The sequence below is a fragment of the Barbus barbus genome, assembly GCF_936440315.1.
Source record: "Barbus barbus genome assembly, chromosome: 34".
Classification (NCBI taxonomy): domain Eukaryota; kingdom Metazoa; phylum Chordata; class Actinopteri; order Cypriniformes; family Cyprinidae; genus Barbus; species Barbus barbus.
Genome location: NC_136762.1, coordinates 26,943,908 through 26,965,855, shown reverse-complemented (window position 1 = coordinate 26,965,855; position 21,948 = coordinate 26,943,908). Strand labels below are relative to the sequence as shown.

The 21,948-nt window shown below is 37.7% G+C and overlaps 1 protein-coding gene across 5 annotated transcripts in view; it reads right to left on the bottom strand.

Moving 5' to 3' along the window:
- Positions 1 to 384: 384 nt before the first annotated feature.
- Positions 385 to 21,948, bottom strand: part of LOC306854257 (ferroxidase HEPHL1-like) — a 36,960-nt gene continuing 15,396 nt past the window's right edge. For all 5 annotated transcript variants that reach the window (XM_079392117.1, XM_079392120.1, XM_079392118.1 and 2 more), the window contains 10 exons: positions 11,811 to 12,021; positions 11,056 to 11,195; positions 9,487 to 9,615; positions 9,280 to 9,386; positions 8,919 to 9,147; positions 8,666 to 8,805; positions 7,804 to 7,960; positions 2,271 to 2,303; positions 1,732 to 1,764; positions 385 to 1,622 (listed from right to left, as the gene is read on the bottom strand). In XM_079392117.1, the coding sequence (XP_079248243.1) occupies positions 1,543 to 1,622; positions 1,732 to 1,764; positions 2,271 to 2,303; positions 7,804 to 7,960; positions 8,666 to 8,805; positions 8,919 to 9,147; positions 9,280 to 9,386; positions 9,487 to 9,615; positions 11,056 to 11,195; positions 11,811 to 12,021 (1,259 nt within the window). In that variant the 3' untranslated portion in view covers positions 385 to 1,542. The remainder of the gene's footprint in view (positions 1,623 to 1,731; positions 1,765 to 2,270; positions 2,304 to 7,803; positions 7,961 to 8,665; positions 8,806 to 8,918; positions 9,148 to 9,279; positions 9,387 to 9,486; positions 9,616 to 11,055; positions 11,196 to 11,810; positions 12,022 to 21,948) is intronic.

Sequence of the window (21,948 nt, the reverse complement as noted above, 5' to 3'; positions counted from 1 at the left end):
CTGACAGCAACACCTCACATTCACCTCAAAACATTAGATTCATCTGCGCTGGAGCACAACCCCACACACGGAAGATAATTCAGCACAGAGCTGCACTTCCAGGTTTTCAAACCGAGATGGCGACAAAGAGGCAAAACTATATGCACTGCAGCTTTAAGTATAAGCTGGGTTAATAAATACATATAAATAACTTAAAAAAAAGAGAGAACTGAACTAGCTGATCAGTGTTTTCTGCTTTATAGCTTTTTCTTTAGAGCCGCTTTACAGCAGAATTGATCTCTACTTGCATCTTTGAATCATTTCCCCTCTTTATCTCAGTAAAACTGTTCAAACAATCTGTATTGTATAATGCACTATATAAATAAAGTTTATTCAGTTAGTTATTGTGTTAAACCAAGTAGTTATAGGCCTATCTTAGTTTTGTTTATTTGGCTATATGCCCATCTCTGAAGCTCCAGTTACGTGGTAATGTACAAACAAAACAATTACAAAGACATAACATAAATATGAACACACAGATCTTAAATACTGGACTAAAACCCTCATTAAATGCTATATGACGACCTGTTATTTGATGCATTTTATCTTTCACAGAAATTATAGGTCTATAATGTTGGATAGCAAGCTCTCATTTGACATTTTAACTCTTGGCATACATATAATTATGAAACACTCAAAATACAATTCTTCAAGATACTAATAGCCTACTAATAATAATATTCATAATTCAGCTTTTTATGTTTATTGATTTTGTTCTTTATTTCCAATTTATAATTTGTGATTAAGTCCCAGAATATTAGAAACAGTTCATCAGAAAAACTGTTAACAATTAAGATTACAAATAGTTCAAATCAGAAATAGAAATGCCACACCAATCTTAAATCACACAAAACCTATTAAAAACCAATTCATATGTGCAACCATATATACAAAACAAATAACTGAGTAAGACTTATTCATTCACACACTCATTACTCGACTTACTCTTACTCAGTTACTAAGGTGGCAAATGCAGTCGTGGCCACCAGTAATGCATTTATGGAAATTGAAAGCATGAGATATAGTATAATTCTACTGTAAGTACAGATGATACATTGTGTTTATGGATGCTGTTGTCATGCTAACATTTCAGGTGAAGATAATGAAGAAAATAAGTTGTCTTTCATTGCTCCTTTCAGTGCTTTCCAAATGAGACACAAGAGCCCTGCTCTCTCCAAAGTCCCCATTTCAAGGGCTCTGCTCTAGGACATAGGGATGCTCACTTCTAACTGGAGAGACATAATAAACGTGCAGTGCTGGGGAGTAAAGTACATTCTTCTTTAAGCTTTGATTTTATTAACTGAAACGATTATATGGATCATTACTTGCATGTTAAATCAAAATTGCATGGCTAATCTCATTTAATAGTTGTTTCCCCCAACAGCTGAAAAGTTTCCCTAACATAAACAGTGAGAATGCTACATGAGGTAACTAAGTAGTGAGCATCAGTGTCACAACAATAAATACTGGTTCTATTTGGCTCATGGTTACTTTGATCTTTTTTCAGTGTGCTACAAAGCGTGACAGGATCAATCCAAGGAGACACAACATCAAAGTGGACAGGTTTCCAAAATGACCGAAGGCTGAAAACACAGGGATAACATTTTTTTTAAACAGTTTTCACAATGTGTATGGACATCACATGATCTGATAACAATATAAACAAAGCACTGGATATAAATGTTTATTTACCACTGCCTGGATTTGGAACTCTCGTTGATGACCCTGATGAGTAAAATACAAATAAAAACAGATAATGTATATAAATTCTCTTAATCATCTTCGTGATATTTCTGCACTTTGATTAGTCCACCTGTGTCTAATTCAATTAAACATATCTGAACCAGCTAATCCAGGGGTGTCCAGTCCTGCTCCTGGAGGGCCACTGTCCTGCGGAGATTAATTTCAACCCTAATTAAACACACCTGAAGAAGCTAATCAAGGTCTTACAAGGCATACTAGAAACATCCTGGCAGGTGTGCTGAGGCAAGCTGGAGCTAAACTCTGAAGGACAGTGGCCCTCCAGGACCGAGTTTGGACAACCTTGAGCCAATCAAAGACATGCATATGCGTACTACGTGTTCAGTTTATACAAAGTGGCATCGCCAACTACTGGCCTGGCATGAATAATACAGCATTTTTAGTCATCTGTGAGAATGGGGATCATTTTGACAATGAACACCACATGATTTGCTAAGAACAAAATGCAATGAATATAAATGTTTATTTACCACTGCCTGGATTTGTAACTCTCGTTGATGACCCTGATGAGTAAAATACAAATAAAGAGAGATAATGTATATAAATTCATAAATACATAGAAATTGACACTCACTTCATACAGTCATTCATCCTCTCTAAAGAGCTGCTTATGTAAAAAAAGCATAATAAAATGAGAGCAAATATTCTTAACTCAGAGAACTCAGAAAAGAAAGTACATGCATACATTTGAGGGTTTTTAGGCATCATGTTTTGTGTTGTTTATTAATCTTAATTTATCAAAATGATCATTTTATACATTTGCATTTTTGCAATCTCAAATAGGATAAACATGTACTGCCTTTATATGCAATTCTGCTCGATTTTCCTGCACAATTTTTTGGCTGTCCCAGACGAAAGATTGGCATCGTTAAACAATCGTGGCGATTTCTGTGATTGTGGCTCCTAGAGGTTCAAAGATGGCCGTTGTCACTGTATTGCGACCAAAGATAGCCTACGATACAGCATGATCATCACACAGTGTGTCTGCTGCTACGATCCACGTTTACTGACCAACCAATAAAAATGTGACAAGAAATCAACGCGACATGGCGCTAAAATATAAAACTGCTTCCCTCAAGCTCTTATCCCTTCCTCTTTCGCAGCTTTCACTTTTTTTAAGCACACATCATGAATACAACTGCTAAAGTGTGATTTATCATGCTTTTTTATTAGTCAAGTTTATTAGATCCTTGTCACACAGTGTGACATGCAGTGATCTTATAGGATAGCTAAAATCGTGCAGTGTTTTGGGCTTTAGACCAATGCACTTGTGTGCAATTGTGGATGCACGAGAGCAATTGCTTGCCGAGCACTTCCTGAGCACATATTGAGCTCCCAGTAATTTTAAAGATGTTGAAATTTGACCAGTGTATTCTTGTAAAAATGGGTGCGGCCATTTGTAAATTCTATGGGTCTAGCTCCCGGTCTCATCCACGTCCAGCTATTTTTAGCTGTACGAAACGGTTCGTTTTGCTGCTTGATATTGAAAATTGGTTTGTCTTACCATATTATTTTAATGTATTATCTCAATTATGAACACACTGGTTTGTAGTGCAAACAGTTTTACCGTTCACTGCACATTGTTATTCTTCTTATTTACCTACAGCGGCTAATGAACCGGAAGTCTCGCCCATAGGCTTACTTCCGCGTTGAAGAAAAAGGTGGATAGGCTCTCCACCATTTCTAAATCATACACAACTACATCACATAGCAACCCTACTGCATGTGCATATACTGCCACACATAAATACACAAAGGTTTTCACTGAACAGGATGTTACCATGAAGTCAAAATTGATATTTTTTTTTTATGGAATGATTCATCTGTGCACATCATCATTTGTTTTAAATTAATCTGCCCATGTAATTTTAAATCAAAACATTAACTTCCCCATCCCCCACGCAAAAACAGCTCTTCTAGCCCTCTAACACTCCCCTCTAGCAAGCGGTCACTCCTATAAAATTGCAAAGTAAAAAATCAAGTCCCATCCCTCCCATCCAGCTCAAATGTAACTCCTTGTAATTTCCAGTACTTCATTAGCTGGTTCAAGTGTGTTTTATTTGAGTTGTTTATGGTAGAATGGGTAAGAACAAAGAAACAACAGTGACCCAGCATTTGTATGATGTCATTTCTTGCGCCACTTCTGTGTGGCACACCACAAATGGCCAACATTGTTGCACTTCTCTCTGGTTGTGTTCTTTGTCGTAACGTGCAATTGCAACCCTTTTCCTTTGTTCAATTTGGTTTCACTTTGCTCAGAATTCTTCACAGAGAAGATTCACAGAGATCACAATCTGATCAGAATCTTCAAAAATAAATACTGAACTGAACTTCAGGGTCCCCTTATGAATGCCTCCATTTACTCCCCTTCTCTCTGACTCCACTGATGAAATTGTATATTTGTAAACAAAAGGAATTAAGTGCCCGTCAAGTTTCTGAATCACTACTTCATAGGTTTCCTTGTCCTCATCATTACTGAATTTGAATTTACTCTCTGCTTCCTTCAACGTGGAATAGATGAACTGCACATCACCATGAACTTGAGCATGATCTTTCAAAAAGGAAATATGCCATCAAAATGAAAACAGTCCACCTGGACAGTTATCCCTCTTTTGGCGCTATGTTATGAAACATAAGGACTTCAACACATCTGAATGTGAACACTTTACTGAATACATCCACATATATAGATCACATACAGAATGACAAATTTGAAAGATTCTTACAAAATCCATCTATTATTCATCACAAAGTCTCCTGCTAAATTCTGAGACCGCTATGACTGACAACAAGGTTATGGACAAGTGACAAACCAAGTTATCTGTTTTAAACAGAAGAGACATTCAAAACATCACAAACCCATTTAGGAAACGCGGATTTAAATTATAACTTAATTGTTAAGCAATGTGAAGGCGATCCACATTGGAGATCAACTCCAACGAAGGCTTCAGAAGATCTACAAATGCAGAAGAACATTCACAAATATTCTTGAGACAATATGCTATTGCAATCAGCTCTGTATTTATTGCCACATAAATACATCATTGCATATATACACATACTCCTTGTGTATTAGTGGATTATACTGTATGCTCTAAAATCCATGTAAGCTTATTACATTTTGATTCTTGCTTTTCTGAATTGGCCTGTGCATTCCTGGATTCACATGTGCATTTGTTGCAGTATTTGTGAACAAAAGATTAACAAAAATCCAGCTTCACTACAAAAAAGGGCCATTTTCTGGACTCTCTTTAGTTGTGTTTTTTGTCACATTTGATTTACCATCTATACACACACGTTGGTTTTTGTGGTTTATGGGGACTCTCCATAGGCGTAATGGTTTTTATACTGAACAAACTGTGTGTGCTATTGCCCTACACCAACCCTACACTTAAACTTAGCCCTCACAGGAGACTTTGTGCATTTTTAGATTTTCAAAAAAAACACCATTTAGTATGTTTTTTAAGCCTTTTGAATTACAGGGACATAGGCAGTGTCCTCATAAACCACCTTCATATTGTAATACCTCTGTCATACCCATGTCATTATACAAATTTGTGTCCTCAAACCACATAAACATGCACGCACACACACACACAAAATTTAAATACAGGACACTGCTTAAGACTTGTGGAAGCATGCAAAGATGCAAATTCATTAATAACAGTTTACTGCATGATTTAAGATGGGTCAAGTTCATATTAACAAAAATAATTGCAGTTGGTTCAGCATAAACCATCTCTTCAAGCAGATGGTTCAAAAGTGCAGGGGAATCCAATCCTGCTGCTGGAAGATCACTGTCCTGCAGAGCTTACCCTGCAAACAAGCCTGCACAAAATATTTGCACTTAGGGCTGCCAGCGCAGGGCCCCTGAGAATTCGCTCATTGGCAAAACGCTGGGCCCTTAGCACTGGCCCTGCACGAGCAGCCCATAGCCTCCAGGAAGCCCAAACGCTGTTTTATTGAAAATAATAAAGTTTGAAGTCCGAACATTCAGGACACTACATGACCGAATCATCAATAAATAACCATCACCATCTGATCAGTTTGTCTTCTCACAACTTTTGCTATTAAAAAAAATGTGCTTCAGAAACACACAGCTATAACAGCCAGAAAAACATTAAAGTTAAGAAGTCAAGGGTCAAGAGCCCAAGTAAAGCAAGTGCTTACCTCCATAACGGTGACTTCAAATTTGCTTATGCTTCCTGGAGGCTAAGTGAGGGCTGCCCGTGCAGGGCCAGTGTTAAGGGGCCAACGTTTTGCCAGTGAGCAAATTCTCAGGGGCCCTGCACCGGCAGCCCGTAAAGGGTCAGTGTAGGCTTGTTTGCAGGGTAAGCAAATCAAGCAAACCTGAACCAGCTAAATCAAGGACTTCTGGATTACTAGAAACCTCCATGCAGATGTTGGAGCAAAACTCTGCCAGACATTGACCCTCAAGAAGCAGGATTGGACACTAAAGCACTAATTCATGTCTGTAGTTTTGAAGAATGATTTGACATAGGGCTGCACAATTAATCAAATTTCTAATCGTGATTACGATAATGGATGCCACGATTACATAATCGTTCAAAGCCGCGATTACAAAAATAAACAAACAATTAGAAATGCCCACTTGCATTATTCTTTGTGCTTAAGAGGTGTTTGCAGCGCGGGTTTTAACAAACTCAAACACACTGGATGAAAGACATTTAGTCTAACTGACAGTCGTTGTCACTCTGTTATGCATAGATAGATATGTTAAACGCAAAACGTGTCAAAAGCGGAACAAAATAGCGGTACTCGTTTGAACTGCGCGCCACACTGACCTTTTATCCACTCGCCTCAAGAAAACAGCGCAGCGCGAGCTTAGAGCATATGTGTTTATTACAGTAACCAGTCACGATCAAGCACTAAACAACGCTGTGAAATCCAATAAGAAGCACTCGAGTTCAGCACAGAGTTCTCCAGTACAAATCACGTCTCTTTCATTTAAACTAGTTTAAATTAAACAGTGCAACAACGAAGACATTTCAAGCCACAAATCACCCACATTTACCATAGTTTTACTGTAGTAACATTAACGGTAACAATAGTAGTGGCAGAAAAGTACTATTTTCATACTGAGTATTATTGCAGTATTAAAATACTAAATATGTTAAAGGAGTATTTAGTATTAATTATTCTATCAGTTGATGTGGATTTGTAATTGAATGTATTTAAGCTAATGTTTTTCAATGCACACACCATAGAAACCATATAGTTAGGCTACTTTTTTACCATGGTAATGAGGTGCTGTACTTTTGGTTATGTATAAATGATGAGGCTGTTACTGTTTTGTACAAATGTGCATCTGCATCCCAACTCAAGCTCCTGTTCTAATGTAATATTACAAGTTTTGTCTCTTAGAAATGCACATGTTCAGTGCTACCAAATCAGGTGCTGGTGCCACTGCTCTCAAATGTAAGTCTGGAGCACTGATATTATACATTGTACTGTAAAATCTTACTGTAATTTGAAATTCCGTCTGTTTAATTGTAGATTAAATATAGCTTTAGTAAACCACTTTCTTTTTTTTTTCTTTTAGTATAACATTATTATACCATGCATAATTTTACCTTTTTTTTTTTGTTTAAAGAAGAAACCAAACCAATGTATAGTTGACATTTGAGGCTCAATGCTATAGAAAAGCAATAAAAGTTCAGGAAGAGTGTTCATCCTTTTTTTTAAAATGTATATTTTATATAAAAATATGGCATGCAGCTTCAAACAATGGCATAAATCTGTTCAAAATAATCGTTATTAATAATCGCAATTACAATCTCAAGGGAATAATTGACAATTATGATTTTTGTCATAATCGTGCAGCCCTAATTTGACACCAGCCAAACAACATGAACTCTAAGGGCAAACAGACTCAGGTCCACATTATTAACACATTAGTGTGAAAGAATCCTTATGCTAACATTGAAGACTCGCTCTAGGCTAGGAGCTCTGTAGGCCTATTTGAAAACGTTCACTACTAACCTCTAGAAACAGTGAAAAGCGTCTCCATGCCCGCATGGATGTGATCGGTCACATGGCAGTGAAGCAGCCACTGTCCAGGACTTTTTGCGGTCATTTCTATGGTCTGAAATGTTCCAGGGAAGAGGTCGTATACATCAGCACGATGAGAATGATTCATCTGAGGGAGAGAAAATGGGAGTGTTTGAGAGATATTTTGACACTTAAACTGTATTTATGCATTAGTGTGTTTCAGGAATGGATCTACTGGGGTGGCATGGGGGTGCAATCTAGCCTTTGCTTACATTTACATTTTTATATATTGTAATAGTGTTTCATATTCTGCTTTTAGCAGCAGAGCTTCGATGTGATGAGATAAAAAGACTATGTACTGCAAAATAATGTAAATAAATGTCCTTCTATAAGTTTTATTCATAAAAAAAAAAAAAAGAATCTTATGAACCAATCCTTAAAGTAAATAAAAAACACACAGTGCAACCAGTGTAGCCCAACTAACGAAAAAAAATATATATATATATTTTAATGGATGCAAAAAGACTTGCAAACTCTAAGTCTGAATTCTCAGACTGCCCTCTCTGCTTTTATTATTCATATAGATCTTTTTGCCATCCAAGGGGAAAAAACAAATACATAAATGCATAAATACTGCCACACTAAATAAATATATTTATTATTATTAAAAATAAATTGATTTGAGGTTCCTCTGAGGCAACTGATTCACATATTAATGGACATGAATGTGTATGTCAGGCCATAAATTCACAAGAAATATGTATTGACACTTGCATCGGTGTCAACACCCCTCATTTTCCTCAGGCCACCATAAATAATTTTCTCATCTGTCCTGGTGTGTTTATGTATGTACTTTGTAAATGAAGCTCTGAGCATGGAAATGCACAGTGTGCATGTCGACTTCATTCCCCAATCCTATCAAATACCACTCGGTCTTGTCATTCTCTGTCATATTCAACCCATGGAGGTTAGCATACATCTTTCCGTTAATACCTGTGGAAGGGAGAGAGAGTTAAGTTCTTCAAAAAGTCAAACTGGCACCATGTATTTCTCCAGAAAACTTGTAATACAGACAATGACACACACACACACACATATATAATTACCATGCATTTTGTTGCTTTCCATAAAGTCCCCATCATATTTTTCTGCAAATTGTTCTGAGTCAGCTTTGAGGTAAGTTTTTATGTTGTCATCCAGGTAGTGGGACTCATTTTCATCAAACACCATAAAAAGGAGGGCAAACTCTTTATCAATGTCTTTTCTAAGTCTGTCGGTGTTCAGGGTGTTTTTGCGGCACACTATCAGTGGACCCACCAAACCGCTCATCAAGTCCTGAAGAACATTCACAGAGAAGATCTGCAATCATACTGTGAAAACTCACACCAAAGTTAGTTTGGTTTAATAACATATGTTCATGTAAGATCACCATTGCATAAAAGCAATTTATTTTGTCACGTTTTATACCTCAACTAGGCTGACAGAAGAGTAGTAGGCATACGTTATACAGTTTGGATCACTGGAACCTGGACCTGATCGTTTTGGAATGGTCCAGTTGTATTTCATCATTTCACCTATAATACATGTAACACATGAACACAGAGAGGTTTACTTATTGGTATACTACTGAATCACTCCAGTCCACATAAAAGACAAATCTGTGCAATAACAGACCTGGTTGAACACCGTTCTGATGGGTTTTACTGGTCTTCACTCCATGGGCATGAACAGAATATGGCATGCTGGCTTTGTTTTTAAACACAACTTGAATCCTCTCACCAACCTCAGCTCTAATGATGGGTCCTGCAAATAAAATAAGAGTCAATATAGAACCACAAAAGCAAAGGTAATGAGCTAAAACAAAGAGACTGTCAATAGTGAATCTAACACTCATCTGTGATGCTTCATGATACTAAGTACACCTAATTACAATTTTCTCTCTTTCTCTGTGTGTGTGTGTGTGTGTGTGTGTGTGTGTGTATATATACACATATACATACACATATATTAGGGCTGTCAGTTCAACTTAATTAGTTCATTTAAAACACAAGTAAAATATTTTAACGCAGTTAATGCACTGGCCCCGCCTCCAGACCTGTACGTCATCTTACATTTTATACAGTTGACTGTTGACAAATATGATGCAGGGCAACAACTCCATAAAGGCAGTTATGCCCTAAAATTCAAGATATTTAGGCAAAAATGCCTCTGTATGAGGTTGTCGTCTCATATTTATTTAATATCACACGGGCAAAGATAGCTATATCAGATACAGTTCAGTAAATAAAACTGTAATATCGTGTTATATTTTAAACACAATATTGTCTGTTTTTGCTTAATTTTGCAGAGAAATTACCTTTAAAGCCATAGCAGAACTGTGCATCTCTGAGCAACACAGCGTTATTTTGTTTCTGAATGAATCTGCGTTTTTAACGAATCGTGTGAACCAATGATTCAATAGCCTATTCATAAAGTGAGCCGTTTACTTCATTCTTGAATGAATCAGCAGTTTGAACGAATCGAATGAATGAATGACTCATAAAGACATTACCGCCACCTACTGGCAGTTTTAGTTTCTCATTTCTTTTCATTTGATAAAAAAAAAAAAAAAAACTTTGAAGCAATAGGTTCACCAAAAATGTGTAATTCTGTCATCAATTACCTTCATGTTGTTTCAAACCTGTATGACTTTTTTTTGCACAACATAAAAGAAAGTATTTTGAAGACTGTAGGTAACTAGGCTGTTTTAGTTACCAGTGACTTTCATTGCATGAACAAAAAATACTGAAATGTTTCTCAAAATATCTTTTATGTTCCATTGTTGTCGTTGTAGCTTAAACCTTTGTGTAATACATTTTATGTTAAATAAAATAAAATATTTATTTGTAAAGCTACTATTTGTAATGTCTACTTGATACTTTCTCATTTAACACAATAATGGCTTTAAATGATCTTTTGTATAATTTCATAGCCAAATTTAACTTGTGATTATTTAGATTAATTAATCGACACATCATGTAATTAATTAGATAAAAAATTAAATTGACTGAGAGCCCATACACACATACATATACATATACACACACATATATATATATATATATATATAGTGTGTGTGATTGAGAAGCAGGTTTCCACTGCCTTACGAGAGCTACAGTATTATAAGATTTATAACTAAATCTTAATAAGTTTATGGAAAAAAGTAGTCCACAATTCACACTTCTAATGTAAGATGTGACATACCCATTATTTCCAAGTGCTCCTCCACTGGACGCCTGGGTTTCTTTTTGGTAAATGTTTCATCAACATATTCACGGAATACCACCTTCTTATATTTTGCACCAATCCTATTTTTTGATTGTTCGAGATAAATTTGTCCAGGGCTAAGTAAAGCAGGAAAGAAAAAGAGGGAAAAACACAAGAGATGATATGGCCATGAATGTGTCTAAATGTGTATGCATTCTAGTAATTGTCAAATAATGTAAGGTAACATAAATTGGTAAAACTTTGGAACTTGCTTTGTGTGAAATAAAGAGTCTCAAGCATCAGACTTGACTCTTCTCAGTCCAGTCTCAGTTGGAGTATTAACTCTATCCCTAACTTTTCCCTCATTCTTACAGACTGTAGAATGTCTGTGTGCACATATGCTTTTAAGTTTTTACATTACATTTATTTATTTTTTTCCCTCCTGGTGGAATGACCTGCCCAACTCAATCCGAGCAGTTGAATCCTTAGCCATCTTCAAGAATCGGCTAAAAACACATCTCTTCCATCTTTATTTGACCCTCTAACTCTAGCACTAGCACTCTATATTCTAATTCTGTTTTTTTCTAAAAAAAACTTGCTACGTGTACTGTGTTAGGCTAACTGAGACTTGTTAAAGCACTTGCATATTGATTTTTTTTATTTTGATTGCTTCCATCGTCCTCATTTGTAAGTCGCTTTGGATAAACGTGTCTGCTAAATGACTGAATGTAAATGTAAGTTTGTGTGTATACCTTTCCTCCATTGTAGTTTTGTGTTTCTCCAGTTCCCATGTGCGGTCTGGGGCGTAGTTCCACTCAACCTCCTCTGCTGCGATGTAGTACGGCTCTGTGGAGCTGAAATGTTCTGGTGCAGGAGTCACTGTTGAACAGGACTTGACTTCATAATGTTGACGCATGCCAGCTTGGTAGTGATCACCTGTACGACAGCTCAGCTCGAACTGGCCTGAGAAGAGAAGAGCATACTGATGAGCAAATATCTTTTCATCATTTAACAAAACAACAAGCTTTTCATACATTATGCATTCTATACCTAGCAACTATATACAGTATAAAAGCAGAAAACTTGTATAATCTTGCCTAACTTTGTTAAACCGTTGTCGTGCCAAATCCAACATCCCCTTGATCCCCAATCCACAATCTTATGGATTATAATGTAACTGATCAAGTCATGACTGAACTACTTCAATGTAGCTAAAAAAAAATCTGTTCCCGTCTGTGTTGCTGCTGAGCAATTTGTGTTTGTAAAACCACTTTTTGCAGTTTGAATTGCTAAATATATCTTCAGCATTATCATATATATATTTTAGTGCTGTCAAAAGATTAATCACATCCAAAATAAAAGTTTGTTCACATAATATGTGTGCATACTGTTTATTTATTTTATATATATATATATATATATATATATATATATATATATATATATATATACACACACACACACTACATATTTTTCTTAAATATATACATGCATCTGTTTGTATTTATATATACACAGTACACACACATATTATGTGAACAAAAACTTTATTTTGGATGCGATTAAACACGATTAATTGTTTGACAGCACTAAAATATGTGGCATCACAAATAAACTGGATATTTAATATAAGAAGGGGCAGGGAAAAAAATAGAAAAAGAAAGTGAAGATAACATTAGGACACATCTTGTTTTCAAATTTTCAAGAAGTATTCAAGCTTCTGTGTCTCTGTGTCTCTTTAAGAGCATGTAAAAAAAAAACATTTCTAAAATCCAGTGGCAATAAACCAGAGGGACTGCTGACTTCCTGTTCTTAAGTCGCCTACACAGTGAAATTTCAAAAGCTGTACTGTCAAAGTGGTCAGTGACACGTAAAAACCCTCCCCTAGAAATGACAGGAAAAGGAAACAGTCTAGTAATCAGAATCAGAATCAGAATCAGAATGAGCTTTATTGGCCAAGTATGTTTACACATACAAGGAATTTGTTGTAGTGACAGAAGCTCCACAGTGCAACAGAAAGACAGTAACAGGACAGGACACAGGTAATGAAACAAAATAACAGGAAATAGCCAATAACCAATGTACAAAGCAGCAAAAAAAATAAAAAATACACAATATATAATATATAATATAGGCGACTATGTATGTACAGGTGAAGTATGTGCAAATTAGAAATGAGAAAATAAAATAAGTGAGTTTGGTGAATGGATAATGTATTAGTTGTGTGTTCTACGTTTATTTATTGAGTGTTCATGAGATGTATTGACTGAGGGAAGAAACTGTTCCTGTGTCTGGTCGTTCTGGTGCTCAGAGCTCTGTAGCGTCGACCAGATGGTAACAGTTCAAAGAGGTTGTGTGCTGGATGTGAGGGGTCCAGAGTGATTTTACCAGCCCTTTTGCTCACTCTGGATAAGTACAGTTCTTGGAGAGTGGGGAGGGTTGTACCAATGATTCGCTCAGCAGTCCGGACTACCCTCCGTAGTCTTCTGAGGTCAGATTTGGTAGCTGAGCTGAACCAGACAGTTATTGAGGTGCAGAGGATGGATTCAATGATGGCAGAGTAGAACTGTTTCAGTAAGTCCTGTGGCAGGTTGAACTTCCTCAGCTGGCGAAGAAAGTACAGCCTCTGCTGGGCCTTCCTGACAATGGAGTCAATGTGAATATCCCACTTTAGGTCCTGAGAGATGGTGGTGCCCAAGAATCTGAATGACTCCACTGCAGTCACGGTGCTGTTCATGATGGTAAGTGGGGGGAGAGCAGGGGGGTTTCTCCTGAAGTCCACGATCATCTCCACAGTTTTGAGCGTGTTAAGCTCCAGGTTGTTGAGACTGCACCAGACAGCCAGCTCCTTAACCTCCTGTCTGTAAGCAGACTCGTCACCGTCCTGGATGAGGCCGATCAGTGTGGTGTCGTCTGCAAACTTCAGGAGCTTGACAGAGGGGTCTTTAGATGTGCAGTCGTTGGTGTAGAGGGAGAAGAGCAGTGGGGAGAGTACGCAGCCCTGAGGAGCTCCAGTGCTGATGGTTCGAGTGCTGGATGAGAATTTGCCAAGCTTTACTAACTGCTGTCTGTCTGTCAGGAAGCTGTTGATCCACTGGCAGACGGAGGTGGGGACGGAGAGCTGAGTTAGTTTATTTTGAAGGGTTTCCGGGATAATGGTGTTAAAAGCAGAGCTGAAGTCCACAAACAGGATCCTCACATAAGTCCCTGGTCTGTCCAGATGCTGCAGGATGAAGTGCAGTCCCATGTTGACTGCATCATCCACAGACCTGTTTGCTCTGTAGGCAAACTGCAGGGGGTCCAGTAAGGGTCCAGTGATGTCCTTCAGATGAGCCAGAACCAGTCTTTCGAATGATTTCATGGCTACAGACGTTAGTGCCACAGGTCTGTAGTCATTTAGTCCAGTAATTTTGTGTTTCTTTGGGACGGGGATGATGGTGGAGCGTTTGAAGCATGAGGGGACTTCACACAGCTCCAGTGATCTATTGAAGATCTGTGTGAAGATGGGGGCCAGCTGCTCAGCACAGATTTTTAGGCAGGCTGGTGACACACCATCTGGACCAGGTGCTTTCCTTCTTTTGTTTTTCCTGAAGACCTGGCACACATCGTCTTCGCTGATTTGAATTGTAGGTGTGGGGGAGAGAGGGGTTGCTGGAGGTGTGAATGGTTGTGTGGAGGGGTGTTCTGGGCGGGTGTGGGGTGATCGTTCAAAACGACAAAAGAACTCGTTTAAGTCGTCTGCCAGGTGTTGATTCTCCAGAGTGCTGGGGGGTGGTGTTTTGTAGCTGGTGATGTCCTTTAATCCAAGCCACACTGAAGCCGGATCGCTGGAAGAGAATTTGTTCCTGAGCTTGTCAGAATAATTCCTCTTTGCCACTCTGATCTCCTTTTCCAGTGTGTATTTGGCCTGTTTGTACAAGACTTTATCCCCCTTTCTGTGAGCATCTTCTTTGGCCTGACAGAGCTGTCTGAGTTTGGCAGTGAACCATGGTTTGTCATTGTTGTAGAATAGATGAGTCCTGGTAGGAATGCACATGTCCTCACAGAAACTGATATATGATGTTACAGTCTCTGTGAGCTCGTCCAGGTCATTTGCTGCAGCTTCAAAAACAGACCAATCAGTCAGGTCGAAACAGGCTTGTAAATCCCGCTCTGTTTCGTTAGTCCATCTTTTAACAGATCTTAATACAGGCTTCGCAGACTTAAGTTTCTGCCTGTAGGATGGAATAAGATGAACCAAACAGTGATCAGAGAGTCCTAAAGCTGCTCGTGGAACCGAGTGATATGCGTCCTTTATTGTTGTGTAACAGTGATCCAATATATTACTGTCTCTGGTGGGACATGTAACATGCTGTCTGTATTTTGGCAGTTCACGGGAGAGATTTGCTTTATTAAAGTCCCCGAGAATGATTAAAACAGAGTCCGGGTGTTGTTGTTCACTCTCTGTGATCAGATCAGCGAGTTTCTGTAGAGCTGTGCTCACGTGCGCTTGCGGTGGAATGTAAACACTCACGAGAATGAACGAGCAGAACTCCCGCGGCGAATAGAACGGCTTGCAGTTAATGAAGAGCGTTTCTAGATCTGAGCAGCACATCTTCTTTAAAACAGTTACATCTGTACACCACCTCTCATTGATGTAAAAGCATGTCCCGCCGCCGCGCGATTTCCCCGTTGATTCTGTGTCCCGATCTGCTCTTATCAGCTGGTAATTAGGCAGATGGATCGCGCTGTCCGGTATGTCGCCATTCAACCAGGTTTCCGTGAAACATAGAGCAGCAGAGTTAGAAAAGTCCTTGTTTGTCCGGGAGAGCAGAAGGAGTTCGTCCGTTTTGTTGGGTAGAGAGCGGAGATTCGCCAGATGGATGCTAGGCAACGCCGTTCTAAATCCGCGCTGACGAAGTTTCACGAGCGCGCCGGCTCTCTTTCCCCGTCTGCGCCTCCTGAAGCGTTTGACCAGAGCTACAGCTCCGCCAACTACAATGTCCAGCAAAACGTCCGAAAAATCAAAAACCGGTAGAAGATTTTGTGGTGTGTTCTGCCGAATGTTCAGTAGATCATCCCTGGTAAAGCTGATCTTATTTGAAAAACAAAAAACAGGAAAAACAAACAAAAACAATACAAACACCGAGGAGCAACGCACAATAGCTGCCATCAGCGGCGCCATTTTGTTTGGATTGTTTGGATATAATGTAGATGGTTAAGCAAAGGCAGGTTGAAGTAAAGGCATAGTAAGCTCTGGACAAGCGAGTCCTATCTATGCACCACCCTGAACTGAATGAGTGTGCCTGGCATAAAGTGATGATGTGTGTATTCAGTCAAGCACTGAGTACCAAATATTTTCCTCAAGCTTTACCTCTTCCCAAAGCACCCTCAACAAACCCATTAAGGGAGTTTGTTTTGTATTAATTCCTGTCTGAGAGCATATGGTGCATGACAATGTGACTTATTCTGGACTGAGATGAAATGAAGATGTGTGTTAGAAAGGCAGAAAATTTAGTTGATGAGAAAAGAGTTAATTTTTTTGTGTTTTACATAGTGTGTGTGTGTGTGGGGGGGGGGGGGGGGGTCAAATGTCTGGATCAAAACATGGTGAAGAAGCAGAAACAAGTGATCACATAAGCAAAACAATGGAATAATCACATTAAACAGCATATAAATCAAAACTGCCTAATCGTATTAAATTAAATGATGACCCAGAACTGTGGTTTAGGACGGTGAAGCTTTGGGGGTGTTGATGGAAGTGATCTACGGTTCACAATGTTGCTCTTTTATATGAAACTTTTCCACATTATAGTTGATGAAAAAGAATGCATGAAGCTAGAAAGAACAGGTATGAAAGCAGAGGCTTAGTTTTTTTTTCCTTTGACATTTTGCATGTTCAGAAATACACTCTTTTAACTGTTGGTTTTAACTGTTGGTTAAAAACAACCCAGCATGTGTTCTGTCCAATATTTACCCAGCACTGGTTTGTATTTAACCCAGCATTTTTTAGAGTGTACAACAAAATATTCTGGGGACCATAAACATTTTGTGAAAATGATCAAAATGTTGACGGTGACTGGCAACTTAAAAAACAAAAAGGCTGAGAGGGAAAGAGTTACTACCTCTTATTTGCACTAATAAAATTATAGTCAATATTAATCAACTCAATATTAATGAACTCAGCAATTAACTCTACTTTAAAATAACTGTACAAGCCCTCCTACCCCACCTTCTCCGGCTACCCACCCACTTATAAACCAAGCGGACACTTCCCCTGAAGGTGTTTATGCCAACCTGGGTTAACACCCAGCAGTAAGGTTAAGTCACACTTTATTAACTTAAACATTACTTAAGTTACAAACACACAGAATGTCCTGTTTTGGTTGTAATGACCTTTTATGCGGTTTGTGTATTAAGTTTAAACTTGCTTCTGATATACACAGCACTAATATTATGCTCAATAGTATTTCACACCAGAAGAATCCCTAAAGATGTAGGATTCACTTTGACTGGAAATGTAATAATGTTGCAGATGTACAAATAATAATAAAAAATAAATAAATAAAAAAAAGAGCTACCTGTAAATTACCTTTTAATTATAGTAGACTGAAAGCCAGGCATTGCTAACCTTCGTTAGGAAAACTGATTATATTGAATTAGTCATAGAATATGCTTGAACAACTTAATTCATCCTAAATATCATGCACACCTTGTGTTCACTAAGAAATCATCATGTACTGCTTCACAAATGCCATTGCCTCTTCACTGGCATCTCTAAAGGCCAATTCACACTGTACTGGCAGACACCGACAAATAGTTTCAGATCAGTGTTATCTGTCGACGTCTGTCGGCCACAGTCGCTGACCCTTTGCTGGTCTTGCAGCCAGCATTCAATGAGCTTGAGCAAGAAAAGGGCATTCACAGACATCAAATTATTCAGCCGTGCTTCTGCAACAAATTTTGTGGGCTGCAGGGGCTCAATACCCTCTGGAGTTCCCACTAGACATAGACTGCTTTATTGGGAACAGCATTCCAAATCCAGGCACTTGGCATGAAGAGCAGAAACCTCACTCTGTGAAGAGACTACAGCAGGTACAAGCAGCTACAGACTAGTTGTGCACTATGAGGTTGCATTTTAAAGACTGGTTAGTCTCTCTTTGTGGGTCCTGATATCCAGTGTCAAGTTTGTATATCAAATATTTGATATACAGTGCGTGCATAATTATTAGGCAAGTGGATATTCTGATCATTTTTTTCCAAGCTTGTTTCCAGCTCCATAATATTATTAATCTGAATAATTACTGATTATTATCATTTTCAGGTGATGTGTAATTGTTATTGAGGGACTGTAGCTAACTAAAGTGGCAAACACTTTAAATATAAATGTGCATATTTATTAGGCATATTTTTACTACTGGTAAAAATGAAAAAAAAAAAAAAAAAAAAAAAAAAAACAGACAACTGACACTGAATAGTCAAAAATTGTGAAATGCCTTTTTTTAGAAAAATGTAGTACTCTGGAAAGTTCCAAACTATTAAAGCATCACCATCGGAATCAAGCAGTTTGTCAATAATAGTCAGCAGGGTCGCAAAAAATGTGTTGAGAAGAAAAGGTGCAAATTAACAGCAAAACATCTGTGAAAAATTAAACGTGAAACCAGGAAGCCATTGCCCCATCTAGAAATGTTCACGTTCTGGGAATGTTTTCAGCGCCACGTTTTATTTTAGTTCCCAGAACGTTCAGCTAAAAGTTAGGAAAACATTCTAAAACTGTTTATTGATAACATTGTTAGAACATTATCTTCTAACGTTCTAATAAAGCTTCCCATCACCCTAGGTGTGGACTTACATTGTTCAGAAGTCAAATTTTGGTTGCAAGTGAAAACCCATCTTTTGCTTGATGTCAAGCTCCAGCGTCATTAAATAACTCCAAATACAGCATTACCAGCTTCACTTATTAGAAACAAGATTGGCTTTATTTGTCATACATTTACAAAAGTTCTTATTGAGATTAACAGAGGTTTAGATGTTGATGGTTTATTGAAAATAAGAGTTTGGTTTGAAGTCACCATTGTTGTGATCAGTAGTTGGGCCGTTTGACTCAAACATTTCAATATTAGTTTTTATTTGGCTGCTGTAACTACATCTGTTATGGAAAAACATTGATGGAAAACGTGATCAGATAATGATCCAGTAGTTTTAACCAAATAGTCTGTATTTTTAGTTTTAATTAGCGATGGGTCGTTCATTTTGAACGAATCTTTAATGTGACTCGGGAAGAACGAGTCGTCTCGGGGAGTGATTCGTTCAGTCGCACATGCGCATTGCACAGCATTCTCGGGTTGGAGTCGTTCGTTCATCACGTGACAGCCCCATACGCTTAACCAATGCAGCCTGAGCCGGAAAGAGAATTTCAACCACACTGATTCATCAAACATGAAGAATCAGTGTGGTGACATGCTTCATGCCGCAATGCATTCTGGGAGCCAATGATGAGTTTTGTATGATGCACCCAGAATTGCAGCATGAAGCATGTCACCACACTGATTCTTCATGTTTGTGACAAAGAAGTTTTAAAAAGAAATACAAATAAATAAAAATCCTTGAAATGATCTGATTAAAATTCTGCTGGATCTCAGTCTGCAGAACCATTGGATTGCTATTTGGTATAATAAATGTCACTAATACCATAGAAAAGACTGGATGAAATCAGATAATCAGACTGCTACGTGATGATATCTTCACCATCAGCAAGTAAACGGCATCATTTAATCACATGTTCTCTTCAGTGTTGGGGACTAACTAGTTACATGTAACGGAATGTCATCATTTCATTACAAAATAAAAGTAAATGTAATTAGTTACAGTTACTAAGAAAAAGTGTAATGAAATTACAGTTACTTATGAAAATGTTAAAGATTACAATTTTTTTTTTTTTTTTTTTTTTTTTTTTTCTCACACACTCCCACATACAGATTTAATTGATTTCTGCAGTGACTGTATGAAACACCAATGTTTCAGAAGTTTATAATGTAACATGCTTATCCGATAACTCTTATATTTCCTATATGGGTTTATGTATTTTCTTTTTTTTTTTTAAGGCAATGTTAGATTTCAGTGTTTGGACATATAGAACGAAATGTCGTGTCTTGCAGGACCACGGTGCTACATACTAGTTAAACATAAGAAACATACAACAATGCAAGTATAAGAAAAAAAACAATAGAGCATCTGACTATACATATATTATAAATACTATAAAGTACAAGAACTTTACATATACTGTACATGAAATTGTGCAAAAAAAAAAAAAAAAATATTTCGTACATTAAATTGTGCAGATTAAAGAGAGATTTTGTGGGAAGCAGCGCATATTGCAAAAAGATTTGTAGTGCAATGCTCAAGTAAACATTTTCTTATTGAGTCTTTGTAGCAGGGAGTGTTTATAGAAAGTGTCTAGTGTGCATATAGTGGGATGAGTGCGTTACTAGAGGTGGTTTCTATATGTATCCCACTCCAAATGACCTACTGGTAAAATATCACTAGTGCCTCACACAAATGTATGACTGTACATTATGTGTTAGATATAAAACGTTAAATAATTTGTGTGTAAGTAGCACTTTAGCTTTGAAGTGAAAATTACATGAACCCTTCACTAATTACTCAAGCGTTACCTTGTCAGCCTGCAGGAACTACTAGTGATCTGGACCATTATTTTAAAGTGAAAAACCCCTTAACCACTCAGTAATTACTAAGTAATTTAATAAGTTATTCTTTATTAATTGGTCATAGTTTGCAAGTAGTTCTTAATGAGGAGATTTTTTATTTAATAATTATAACATATCTAATAAGGAACTACCTTTGTCCTAAAATTGTTATACTTACTGCTTAGTTAATCTTGCTTCTCTATTAGTTAATAGTATTAAGTTAAGTGTTAATGTAGTACTACCCATTACTTTGTGCATAGTTACTTGTTAACAACGGGCCATTATTATAATGTGTTACCATATAATGTTCTCGGAACATTCTTAGAACAATACCATTACTAGCTGGTATAACCTCCAGTGCCACCATATACCAAATCTGCAACCTCCCTGGAGTCTCCTGAAGTTTTAGATGCCAGGTTCTCTGATTAAACAAAGCTGAAACATGACCCCCACATAACAAAAATCACAAGCTGAAGCATCTAGGTCGGGTTAAGAAATACATGAAGACTGATTTTTATGTTTTCTGGACAGATGAAATGAGAGTAATTCTTTATGGACTAGACGGCTGACCCGTGGTTGGCTCACTAGTGGACACAGAGCACCAGCTCGAGTCAGACATGAGCAAAGTGGTGGTAATGGTGTGGGCTGCTATTATTAATGAGGAGTTAGTTGGACCTTTTTGATTGCAGACAGACTGTAAATTATTTCCCAAAACTCTTGCCAATTTCTGGAAGACACTTTCTTCAAACTGTGGTACAAGAAGTCAGCAGCATTCATAAAGGCCATGATCTTTATGCAAGACAATGCTCCATCACATGCAGCCAAGTATTCCACTGACTAGCTTGCTAGGAAAGGCTTCAAATATGACAGAACAATGTCCCGAGACACTTGAGAACTTGTGGGCCATTCTCAAGCATGAGATTTACAGTGAGGAAAAACAGCACACATCTTTGAACAGCATCTGGGAGGCTGTGGTGGCTGCATCAGCTACAAATGATTGAGAACAAATCAAGACATTGACTAATTCTATGGATGGGTGGCTTATGAATGTCATTGAAAAGAGTGGCTATATATAATTTCTCAACATTTTTGTTTACTAATTGTTTCACACTGAGATAAATGAAGAAAAGTCCTTTAAAATCTAATTGCCTAATAATTGTGCACACACATACAGTGGTGTGAAAAAGTGTTGCTAGTGTGA